The sequence below is a fragment of the Verticillium dahliae genome, genomic scaffold (assembly GCF_000150675.1).
Source record: "Verticillium dahliae VdLs.17 supercont1.1 genomic scaffold, whole genome shotgun sequence".
NCBI lineage: Eukaryota > Fungi > Ascomycota > Sordariomycetes > Glomerellales > Plectosphaerellaceae > Verticillium > Verticillium dahliae.
The window spans coordinates 2,380,932-2,391,643 of NW_009276921.1; the positions used below are offsets into that span (position 1 = coordinate 2,380,932).

Below are 10,712 nucleotides of genomic sequence, written 5' to 3' on the forward strand. Positions count from 1 at the left end.
AAGCATGAAGCGTCGGCAGGATCTTGGAAGTAGCGGCATGGCGGAGAACCGCCTTGGGAGTTGCGTGGTATACATCATCGTCGCCGGTGCACCGCTTCACCGGTTTGTCACAAACGTCAGGGAGCCAATAGTCCTTCTCGGTGACAACTGCTACGTTTGCGGGCTGCTTGTTGCCGCGTCGCAAGGCTATGGGTCGAACGGAGTGGCTTGGCGAGGGACGCAACAACTTGATGTTAGCCGGTGTCATGTATGGAATCAGGGGCTTTGGCTCTGGCTGAACATTGCCGACAGTGTTATTCCAGACTGGGTTCGTGTTGCTGACCCGAGGCTTGATGTTGCTTGGAAGGGCAGGATATTTCGGGTTTCCATAGTATCCGACAACTTTGAGATACTCGTCAATTTCGGCCTGTTGCCATGGCGAAAGAATTCGAAGGCCGGCACTGTTCACAGGTTGAAGAGAAGAGTGAATAGAACCACCAGTAATACTGCCGCGTCCAGGTTGACGGGGCTTCTCGTCCCAGGCATGCTGGGCAGGCTGTGACCCATCACCAGCAGGCTGGTCCTTTGCTTGAGGCTTGGGCTGCACTTGCAGAGCCTCCCCGTTCCGAAGGCGCACGTCATCGGAGCGCTGGATGGGCGGAATAGTACTAGTGACGTGGGCTTCAGGTTCGAAGCGCCGAGGTCCAGCCTCGGCAGGAGAGTGATATACAGGAGGCATGCCTCCAGCGGAGGACTGGATCATGCGTGCTGGCAGAAGAGAAGGCATCGAAGGCATCGAAGGGAGCGTCATGTTGCCCTGCACTTGAAAGACATGACAGCCATGGAAATGATGCTGCGGGCTCATACCCAACGGGTGGAAAGAATGGTTCTGCGTATTGGTGCCGTCGATGATTGGCTGGAAAGGCTCCTGGGGAGGGTACTGGGAGTACTGCATGGGGCGCTCGAGGTATCGGGCCTGGTTGTTGGAGGCAGACCAGCTGCTTTGGTTAACGTTGCTTGCCATGGCTGGAGAGTAAGTGGCAATCGTGCTGAGTGGCAAGTGTGCTGAGTGGCAATTGTGCTGAGTGGTAATTGTGCTGAGTATGTGGAAAGAGTCGAACATGGGATGATGAAGGAAGAAAGGCAAGATACTACGGGTGGCTCCAATGAAGCGTATTTATGCTGTTGGTTGATCCCTCCGAAGAGCGAATGTGCAACAGACGTCGATACGCTGAGTGAAATCAATGCTTCTGGGTCCGCAGAATGAGTTTGCGGGCAACTTTGTCTGGAAACAAGAATAACCCACTGGCTTGACATTGAGTATTGTGTAGGCGCGTCTCATGTCAAGCTATCCTTTCGAGCTGAAGCTTGAGCAATGTCATAGTTCAGGGGCAGCCCTAGCATGTAGAATCAATGATTTTGTTGAGACCGTCGCTTTGTTGTCAGATGAAGTGGTACACGGGCCGAGACCGAGGAGGACCAACATACACGAGGTAGTGTATGAGTTCAGGTCGATTGATAGATTTATCAAAACATTGTCAAGTGGATCATGTTCGTCCATCTTAGTGAGCAAAAAAAAAAAAAGTTCAGCTCAGACCGCAGGTCCAAGTGCCTTGGTGCTGCTCAATCGTATTTCCTTGTAAGAAGTATTCAGTGGTTGTCAGAAGCCATTGGCCTAACCCTCGAGGGCAGGATATGTTGAAAGGAAGTGGCTCGAGTCCTAACAAAGAGGTCGAAACCACATAGCACGAGATACAAAGCTATTGTTGGTCGATGTGTGTCGTGTACTATGTAGCGTTGTTGTTAAGCAGCTTTTAATTCTTTGTTCCGCTCACGAGGAGCATGAGGAGCTCGTTTATCTTTCTGCGTAGGTACGTAGATGAGACAAGGTCTTTGTACTTGCATGACAATAATTGATGCTGCTATTGAAGACATCTGGGCAGCGGATTCTGCAAAAAGCCTTGGCCAGATATTGCTGCAATTGCTGAGTGACTAGATCATTGATTGATTAAGGAACATCTACTTTTGTTATCATCTAATTTGCTTCATATCTCATCATGGCCTTGTCGATGAAGATCATTTGTTAATGATATCGGTCCAGTCCTGGTTCTTAACCCACTCCTCGAGACTTGTCATCGGACAATCGATACCAGCCTGCTCATGTCAGTACATGTCCATCAGAACACTTCACCCCGCCTGCAGAACTTACCTTTCTAATATCCTCCGCCCGCAGCAGATCCATACCACCATCATAGCCTGGATCGGTGGTGTATTCAAACATCAATGCGACCTCAATGCCGGTAGCCTCTTCTCCCGTAGCAGCCACCATTTCGTCAAATGTGACCTGGTTGTAAGCGACGGGTTGACCAGTCAGTTTTCCCCAAGTTTGGATCCACTCGGTCCAGCTGCACGTGGTTCCCTCGGCCATGTAGGCCTTGCCAGGCGGCATCTGAGACACGGCAAAGGTGAAGGAGCCCATGTCGGCAACCGGGTCAAAGTGAGGGGCCACACGGTCAGGCGCCGTGGTGAAGGACATTTGGAACGTGCCATCAGGGCGCTGCAAAAAACGATTAGCACGCACACACACACAAAAAAAAAAAAAAAAAAAAAGGCAAATCAAAGCAATGACCGAGGTCGGAGGGTTTGCCTACCTTGCCAAAGTACGAGTTGGGCAGGATGCGATGGCTCGTGTAGAAGAAGCCCGTGTGGATGCACGACATCTTGGCCGCCAACGCCGGGTACTTTTCGTCGACGTAGGCGGGGAAGACGTCGGCCTTGGAATCGAAGTGGTACAGGTCTTTGTACTTGCCCTGACTGCAGCGACCCGCGTGGCTCAGCGTCGAGACGAGAAAGCCATTCTCGACCAGCGTGTCGACGGTCTTGGCGGCCGCGTCGGCAATGTTCTTGCCCTGGCGCACTTCGACGTCGTAGGCGAAGCGGCGGCAGGTGATGCCCTGCTTGTCGGCGGCGGCGCGGCAGTCTGGGCGGAAGAACGGCTCCCAGTAGTTGGTGACGGAGAAGATGAGGTTGGCGCCTTGGAGAGCGGCGGCGAGAGCAACGGCGTCGTCGAGGTCGGCGGCCACGACCTCGGCGCCCTCCTTGGCGAGGGCGAGAGCAGCAGGCGAAGAGGGGTTGCGAGTGATGGCGCGGACGCGGAAGTTGGCAGCAAGAAAGCGGCGGGCAACGGAGCCGCCCTGGTTGCCTGTGGCGCCGACGACGGCGATGAGACGGGAGGTGCCGTCAGTGGTAGCCATAGTGGGCGATTTGTGGTTTGGAGCGAGTGCGAGTGGGATCCCGTTGGTTGGTTCGTCTGGTGTCTTTTCTCGTTCAGCAGCGTCAATTCACGTGTCTGACACCAAAATGGGACGCTGTGGTTTGCTGGAGAGCTGAGACTTTGTCAAGTTGGCAGCTGAGGGGATGGAGGGGATGGGATGGATGAGGTGGAGGGGAAAGGGCTGGCTAGAAGGAGGACCCCTGTTCCCACGAGACCCAGAACGGCACACTGGGATCGGGCCCCGCCGCAGCAGAAGGCAAATCCTGGTTGGAATCCAGGCGGTTGGGTAGCGCAGGCTGCCCTAGTCGGCAAGCAAGGTCCTCTACGGTACTCTAAGGGTCCTAGTCTAGCACGAAAACTGGGCAACGAGTCAAGGGAGCAAGCTGTTCTTACGCGGGCTTTGACGACGCTTGCTCGGTGAGCATCACCTCGAATCACCGAATCACCGAATCACCGAATCACCTCAACCTCCCAGTCCCTCTGACCAGGCGTTACCGAAAACATCACCTAACCGTCATTCCGATCTTGAACTTCCGAAGGATTCGTCATTGGAGTCTCTCGGCTATCAACCTCTCTAAGCCAGCGTGGCCTTAAGAACCTTGATCTGCTCCAGAACACTTGACCGACTAGTACCACCCTTGACCGACCTCATCTCAACGCTTCGCTCGTAGTCAAATGTCTGCGCAACGTCCTCCCCAAACCGGCTATCGATAGCCTGAAGTTGCTCCAGCGAGAGCTCGTTCATCGGAATACCTAGCTTCTCGCTCGTAGCGACACATCGCCCAGAGATGTGGTGCGTCTCACGGAAGGGGACACCCTTTCGTACGAGATAATCAGCAAGATCAGTGGCCAGCATGAACGGATCTAGGGCAGCCTTCATCCGCTCTGGCCTGATTGTCAGAGTGGAGAGGATACCCTGTGCAATCTGAAGGCTATCAGAGATGGTCTTCACATGATCCAGCATGGGTTCCCAGCTTTCCTGCAAGTCCTTTTGGTATGTGCTGGGCAGGCCCTTCTGGGTCATCATAAGGCCAGCCATGTGGCCAAATGCTCGGCCGGCTTTTCCTCGCAGGAGTTCCAAGCCGTCTGGGTTCTTCTTGTTGGGCATCAAAGAACTTCCAGTCGAGTAAGCATCGGCAATGGAGATGAAGCCGAATTCGGAAGAGGAATACAGAATAAGATCCTCAGCCCATCGAGAAATATGTTGCATGAACATACTGCCCCATTGCAGGAATTCAGTGACGAAATCTCGGTCACTGACAGCATTCATCGAGTTCCATAGAATGTCTGCGAAGCCCAGCTCCTCAGCCATCATATCGCGATCAATGTTGAAACCATTGCCAGCAAGAGCGCCACAGCCAAGCGGGCTCCTGTTGACACGCTTTGACGTCTCGCGCAGCCGCTCAAGATCGTTCGCAAAGTAAAAGCCAAAAGACAACAGATGCTGCGACCACAGAACAGGCATGGCACGCTGGAGGTGAGTATAACCAGGCATGAGAACGCCGCTAGCAAGGTCAGGACGGCTGCTAGATTTGGAGGGTACCCATCAGACTTACTTCTCGGCCTCAGCGCGGGCGGCAATCACCTCAATCAAGGCTTTCAGGTGGCCCTCGATCTCCTGGATCTGGTTGCGAAGCCAAAGACGCATGTCACAGGCAACCTGCTCATTGCGGCTGCGACCCGTGTGTAGCTTTCCGGCGATGTCCTTGCCAATAATCTCACCAAGCCGGCGCTCATTGGCGGTATGGATATCTTCATCGTTGGGCATGATCACAAAGGTATCAGCCTCCCACTCCTTCTGAACCTCCCGGAGGCCTCGCTCGATTTCAGTGAATTCGTCCTTGGAAATAATGCCGGACTTGGCGTTTGCGCGGGCAAACGCAATACTGCCAAGGATATCCTCCTTGAACAGGAGCTTGTCGTATTGAATACTCGCATTGTACTGGAGCATGAGGGGATCGAGGCCGCCTGTCATTCTGGGGTTAGCACATGCCAATCGAACTCCCGGCAGGCAAACACCAACCTGTGAAGCGGCCACCCCAAAGCATGTTTTCTGCAGGTGCCTTTCCAGATGCCATGATGTGCTGGCTGCGTTCGTATTTGCGAGGGTTGAGAGGTCAGTCACTGCCAGAGAAGGAGTCGGCGTCTACTCCGGTATCGCGTCCAATTTTTGTTGGATTACCTAAGACAAGTATGGCTCTGTGCTGGTGGGTCACGTGCGTACACGTGACCGGATGTGTCGAAAGGAACTGGAGCGCGGTATCTGTTTTTGTGGTTTGGCCAGTTGCAATGCCTCCCAGGCTATCAATTGGCCTCGATCTTGTCAAACCTGATCTTGATTCGCCTTGCACCAGGGATTTGGGCGCGCGCAGGGGAAGAAAGTCCGTTTGTCACCGAGTTCCTGGAGGTGTGACACCCCCACAGATGCCGGGAGCCCCGAGTGGTGGCCGGTGCTGGCCCGTGCCGGGCAAGCCGGGGTCCTGGCACACTGAGTTGTGCGTGATCAGTGCCCGCGACCGTATGCAGGGGATTGAAAAAAAGGCAGGCGCTGTACTCACCTCGAACTTGATTTGATCAGCTTTGTTCAGGGTAAAAAAGGTGGGGGCAGCTCAGGCTTGGCATCGGGGCAGATTGGGGAACCCAGATCTGTCGGAGGTAGCTATTGAGTGTAGGTATGTAGGCGCTGACGAAGACCTCAGGGGCTGATGATCAGAGAAAGTGCCTTGCTTTGCCTTCCGGTTGCTCACCTGGGTATTTTACATCAAGGCAGGTAGGTACAAGTAGTAAAGAAGGCACAATCGAGATATGCCGTTTGGGCGCGCATCTCACCTTCTGTCTTGTTCGCAAAGCGGTCGATCCCGCCTGCCCTAGTCACTGCACCAGGTAGGCACGAGGCACGTGGATCGGCCCATCGCCTTGGTAAGTGGCCAAGGCAAGAATGACCTACCTGTCCTGCAGCAGGTGCAAGTGGCGCTGTAACGCCCGGCCTGTGCTCCTTGCCCGTTTGGGGAAAACGTACGAATCCACTTCCCTTTGTGAGAATTGTGTATGTAGCATCCATTTCGCACCTCGCCTGCCGCTGAAGCCGCACCTTCCTGAAGACTGATACGTTGAATGGCCACTCTCGTTCTCGTGACCGCAGGTCCGAAGGTCCACACTCGTCCTGACCCTCTTCTCCCATAACCTTTCTTAGTCTCGTCTGTCTGACTCTGCGCACCACATCTCTCTATTCTTGACAATATGTTCCATCGTCACACAAATTAGTTGCTCTTGGCCCTTCTCTCGGCCCCAACAGACTCGACTTCAGTGATCGACAGACCGCGACCTAGACCTAGAGCAGCCCTGTACTGTGCTCGAGCCATGTCCTCCCCCACACCACCCCCTGCGGCACTGCCCTCGGTCGCTACCACGCCGGTGGAACAGCCGCCTGGGGATGCCGAAGCTGCGTTGCACAAGGCGTCGTCACCCAAGGCCTCCTCGCCCAAGGCCTCCTCGCCCAAGGCATCTTCTCCCAAGGCATCTTCTCCCCAGGGCGCTTCGCCAAGGGCCGCCCATTCACTGCAACATATCCTCAATCCCGTCGACGACGAAGACGTACCAGAGCCCTTACAGGTTGATGTAAGGCCATGACAAACTTCCCACCAACCCCCATAGATTCGCCTAACAGCTTCAGGACGCCTATGGCCCCGACGACAACGACAACGACTCGACGTACGGCTCGGACAGTGCGACAAACTACACTGGCTCTGTGTCCTCTTCCATCTATCACTACCAGTACGAGAACGGTCGCCGATACCACGCCTATCGCGAGGGCCAATACGTACTGCCCAACGACGACCAAGAACAGGAGCGTCTCGACCTGCAACATCACATATGGCGCCTCCTGCTCCGCGGCAGCCTGTACACGGCGCCTCTGCCCTCGCCACCCGTAGAAGGCGAGGATCCGCCGGCCGACGGATCCCTTCGCATTCTCGATCTCGGCTGCGGTACCGGCATCTGGGCTATTGACATGGCTGATGAATTCCCATACGCCCATGTCTACGGCGTCGATTTATCTCCTATCCAGCCTGACTGGGTGCCGCCAAACTGCAAGTTCCACGTCGATGACTACGAAGATGCCTGGACCTATGGCCCCGACGAGCGATTCGACTACATTCACGGCCGCGCCTTGTCGGGCACCTCTGGTGACTGGGCACGATTTTACCGCAACGTGCGCGAGCATCTAGTCCCTGGCGGGTACGTCGAGATGCAAGAATACGATGCCTGGATTTTCAGCGACGACGACAGCATGGCGCGCGCTCCGTGGACAACTGAATGGGTTGAGAAACTTGACAAGGCGTCCCACATGTTTGGCAAGCCCATCAACATTGCACGTTTCCACAAGCAATGGATGCAAGACGCTGGGTTCGAGGACGTCAAAGAAGTCGTATATCGCATCCCAATCGGGCCCTGGGCCAAGGATCCAGCCCTGAAAGAATTAGGACGATACGAGCTTACGCACATGCAAATGTCGGTCGACTCCCATACGCCAGCGCTGTTCACGCGGGTTTGGAACTATTCACAGGACCAGGTAGGCGTCTTGATGGAGGGCGTTAAGAGGGAGTTTCGGAGTAAGGATCTGAGGCTCATCACTTGTTATCGCTTCATCACCGGAAGGAGACCCCTGTCAGACGGCGACGTCAATGTCTGACGGCAGAGACTGTCCATCCGAGAAGCCAGTACCACATTTTCTTTCATGCTTTGGGCAGCAGTGGCGTCTGAGTGGGTTGGGCGCCGTTTTATGGAATGACTTTGGACTCGACCTCACATACAGCTATTGATAATCGCAAAAACATATAATGGGACAGCCGTGATCCAACATTGTGCTTCCGGTCGGTCTTGAAGTTCGCTCTCCAGCCCTCAGTCAGTCCTCGTCAGGTTCGTGGAGATCAACTCTGTCTGCACATACTCAAAGTCCTGGCACAAGTCAGCAAACACCCTGCTAATCTGCTCGTGACCCATCGTGTGAGGACGACTTACTGCCGGGTTGAGAATGGGCAACTTGGTCCCCGTGGCGTAGATGGCGAAATGTGTGCCAACAAAGTTCTGCCAGCCGCTGACGAATGCCTGCAGCCACCGGTTCTCAACGCTCGCCACCCACCGCGGCCGTCCGCATCCCGTCGCATACCCCAGCCGGTACCCAACATCCCGTGCCTCGATGAAAAGCTTGACCGGCTTCCCTGCTGCGACGCCCTCGTCCTCAATGTACGTCGTATTGAGCGTTAAGTCCGGCCCCGTCCGCGTGTGCACGACGATGCACCGGGCCTCGCTGTCCTCGCACCGCGTCACGGCGATCGAGTTGTGGTAGTGAATGCTCAAAAACACGGCCGCGCCGGCTTCCTGCCGGGCCGAAGACGGTTCAAAGGCGCTGAGCTCCGTGCTCCACGTTGTGTTGACGTCGACCTGCTTGCGGAACAGCGCCGCCGGCGTCTCCCGATGCGACAGGTCGTAGACGTTGCCGCGGATGCGCAGCTTGCCGGGCGCCGACGCAAAGTCTGTAAAGTCCTTGTACGGCGTGCGCTGGTGATAGTACGCGCCGTCCGCGAGGCCGCCGTCAAAGTCGTCGCGCCACCTCACCGGCCGCGGCAGGTCGTACAGCACGCCGGGCATGTGCTCGGTGATGGGCGCGCCGCCGTTGAACACGGGCCAGCCGTCCTCCCACGTCACGGGGCACAGGAAGGTCTCGCGGCCGAGCTGGGGGCGGCCAGTTGCATTGCGCGGGTTCTGGGGCCGCGTGGCGAGGAAGACGGCCCACCACCGGCCGTCGGTGCCCTCGACCATGTCGGCGTGGCCCGTCGCGAGGACCGGCAGCGACCGGTCCCTGCCGTTCCAGAGGACGGGGTTGTTGGGGTTCGCCTCCCAGGGCCCCTCGAGAGAAGACGCGCGGTAGTTGTTGGCCGAGTGGTTCTCCTCCGTGCCGCTGTCGGCGGAGATCATGTAGTAGGTGCCGTTAATCTTGTAGAGGTGGCTTGCCTCGGTCAGCGGGTAGCCGACGTCTTCGGGGACTGTGGTGGTGTGGAGAACACGGGACGCGGAGAGGGAATTGCCCGTCTTTATGTCAATCTCCGTAATGTGGTTGGCAAAGCTGCCGTAGTCGATCAACTCGGAGAAGGTGCTCGTAAAGTACACCTTGCCATCGTCGTCGAAGAAGAGGTCCGGGTCGAAGCCCCATTGGTCGACGTAGATTGGTTCGGAGAAGGAATCGGGGTCCCAGATGTTGTCCGTAGTGACATAGAAGGATCGTGGGACGCGAGTGACCTGGAGCGTGAGCAGAGGGGATAGCTGGTGTGGATGATCAGACACTGAGACTTACATTATCAGGAGGGCTGATGACATCGAAAATGGTTGTCGTCACGTAGTAAATTCCGTCGTGGTATCTGATCGTCGGGGCGAACACACCACCGCTGGGCGCTGTACCGCGGAGCGGCAACTGTGATGGTCTCGACAGAGCATGCCCAATTTGCTCCCACTTGACGCTAGTTCCATGTGAGTGATAGAATTTCCGTCAGGGACGACAGATGCGTACTCACAGGTCCTTCGAGGTGTAAATAGGTACACCAGGGAAATACTCAAAGGTCGACGTCACGAGAAAGTAATCCTCTTTGACCCTAATAATGCTTGGGTCAGGGTTGAATCCAGGGATGATGGGATTGATGAGGCCATCAACGATTGCTGATCCGTGTCAGTGAAGCGAACGCCCTGTTCACCAGGGTCAAGCGTACTTGGCAGCAGCAAAATGGCGGAAGCCAAAAATTCGAACAGCTTCATTGTAAGAGCTCAAGCTTATGGTTCCGGCAGCCCCTTTCGTCAGCATCATGCTGTCCTTTGTGTTAGTGAAATTCGGTACAATACATTATATAGATTTCATCGATAAATGACTTTCACCCGCAACACATGCTTTAGTGGCCTGTACCCCTCATTCTTGTGTGCCGGGTAATTAGGATGCTGCATGCAAGTAACTAACTCGGGGAATGGATGTGACCCCAGGAACACATATCCAACAAGCGGGCAAATGAGGTCGCGGATAGACCGCCCTCCTCCGGCAGTCAATGTTGGGACCTGGTCTTCCGAGTGCGATACCCCGCGCCGAGCAGGTTTACGAGACCGAGAAGTCTAACAGCGGGGCATACATGGCAAACAAACAACTTGTATATGTGTTTTCAGAAGACGTTCATATCTGATAGGATCTACTTTGAAGCTGCAAGCACGTGTATTGTCCCAACTGGCCGTCTTTTTACGAGCAGCTCAGTATGCGCCCTTCCTCTCGCGCCACTTTGGCTGGGGTGCAGGCTCGACGGGTCCAAAACCTGTAGCACTGACCATGCCGACCTCCCACTTGAGACCTTCGATCCTGGCGCCTCCCTCCTCCATGGCCCAGAGCGAGATGGCGAGGTGGTTGGAGCCCTGGAAGTTGAGGATG

The 10,712-nt window shown here is 55.5% G+C and overlaps 5 protein-coding genes across 5 annotated transcripts in view; 1 reads left to right on the forward strand and 4 right to left on the reverse strand.

Annotated features, from left to right (window-relative positions):
- Positions 1 to 1,102, reverse strand: part of VDAG_00712 (uncharacterized protein) — a gene marked incomplete at both ends in the record, with an annotated part of 2,945 nt that extends 1,843 nt beyond the window's left edge. Inside the window, one exon of the mRNA XM_009652089.1 lies at positions 74 to 1,102. Coding sequence (XP_009650384.1) covers positions 74 to 1,102 — 1,029 coding nt within the window. The remainder of the gene's footprint in view (positions 1 to 73) is intronic.
- Positions 1,103 to 2,055: 953 nt separating this feature from the next.
- On the reverse strand, positions 2,056 to 3,233 carry VDAG_00713 (uncharacterized protein; the record flags this gene model as incomplete). The annotated part of the gene is made up of 3 exons (XM_009652090.1): positions 2,056 to 2,133; positions 2,189 to 2,536; positions 2,631 to 3,233. The coding sequence occupies 3 exons, from the start codon at positions 3,231 to 3,233 to the stop codon at positions 2,056 to 2,058; spliced, it is 1,029 nt and encodes a 342-aa protein (XP_009650385.1).
- Positions 3,234 to 3,781: 548 nt separating this feature from the next.
- VDAG_00714 (argininosuccinate lyase) lies at positions 3,782 to 5,331 on the reverse strand (the record flags this gene model as incomplete). Its single annotated transcript, XM_009652091.1, has 3 exons — positions 3,782 to 4,758; positions 4,810 to 5,221; positions 5,277 to 5,331. The coding sequence occupies 3 exons, from the start codon at positions 5,329 to 5,331 to the stop codon at positions 3,828 to 3,830; spliced, it is 1,398 nt and encodes a 465-aa protein (XP_009650386.1). The 3' UTR covers positions 3,782 to 3,827.
- Positions 5,332 to 6,481: 1,150 nt separating this feature from the next.
- VDAG_00715 (methyltransferase) lies at positions 6,482 to 8,085 on the forward strand. Its single transcript, XM_009652092.1, has 2 exons — positions 6,482 to 6,871; positions 6,927 to 8,085. Exons 1-2 carry the CDS (start codon positions 6,614 to 6,616, stop codon positions 7,941 to 7,943), a joined length of 1,275 nt encoding a protein of 424 aa, XP_009650387.1. The 5' UTR covers positions 6,482 to 6,613; the 3' UTR covers positions 7,944 to 8,085.
- A 134-nt stretch (positions 8,086 to 8,219) lies between these two features.
- Positions 8,220 to 10,060, reverse strand: VDAG_00716 (xylosidase/arabinosidase; the record flags this gene model as incomplete). Its single annotated transcript, XM_009652093.1, has 5 exons — positions 8,220 to 8,234; positions 8,273 to 9,594; positions 9,692 to 9,768; positions 9,823 to 9,964; positions 10,015 to 10,060. The coding sequence occupies 5 exons, from the start codon at positions 10,058 to 10,060 to the stop codon at positions 8,220 to 8,222; spliced, it is 1,602 nt and encodes a 533-aa protein (XP_009650388.1).
- Between the last annotated feature and the right edge of the window lie 652 nt (positions 10,061 to 10,712).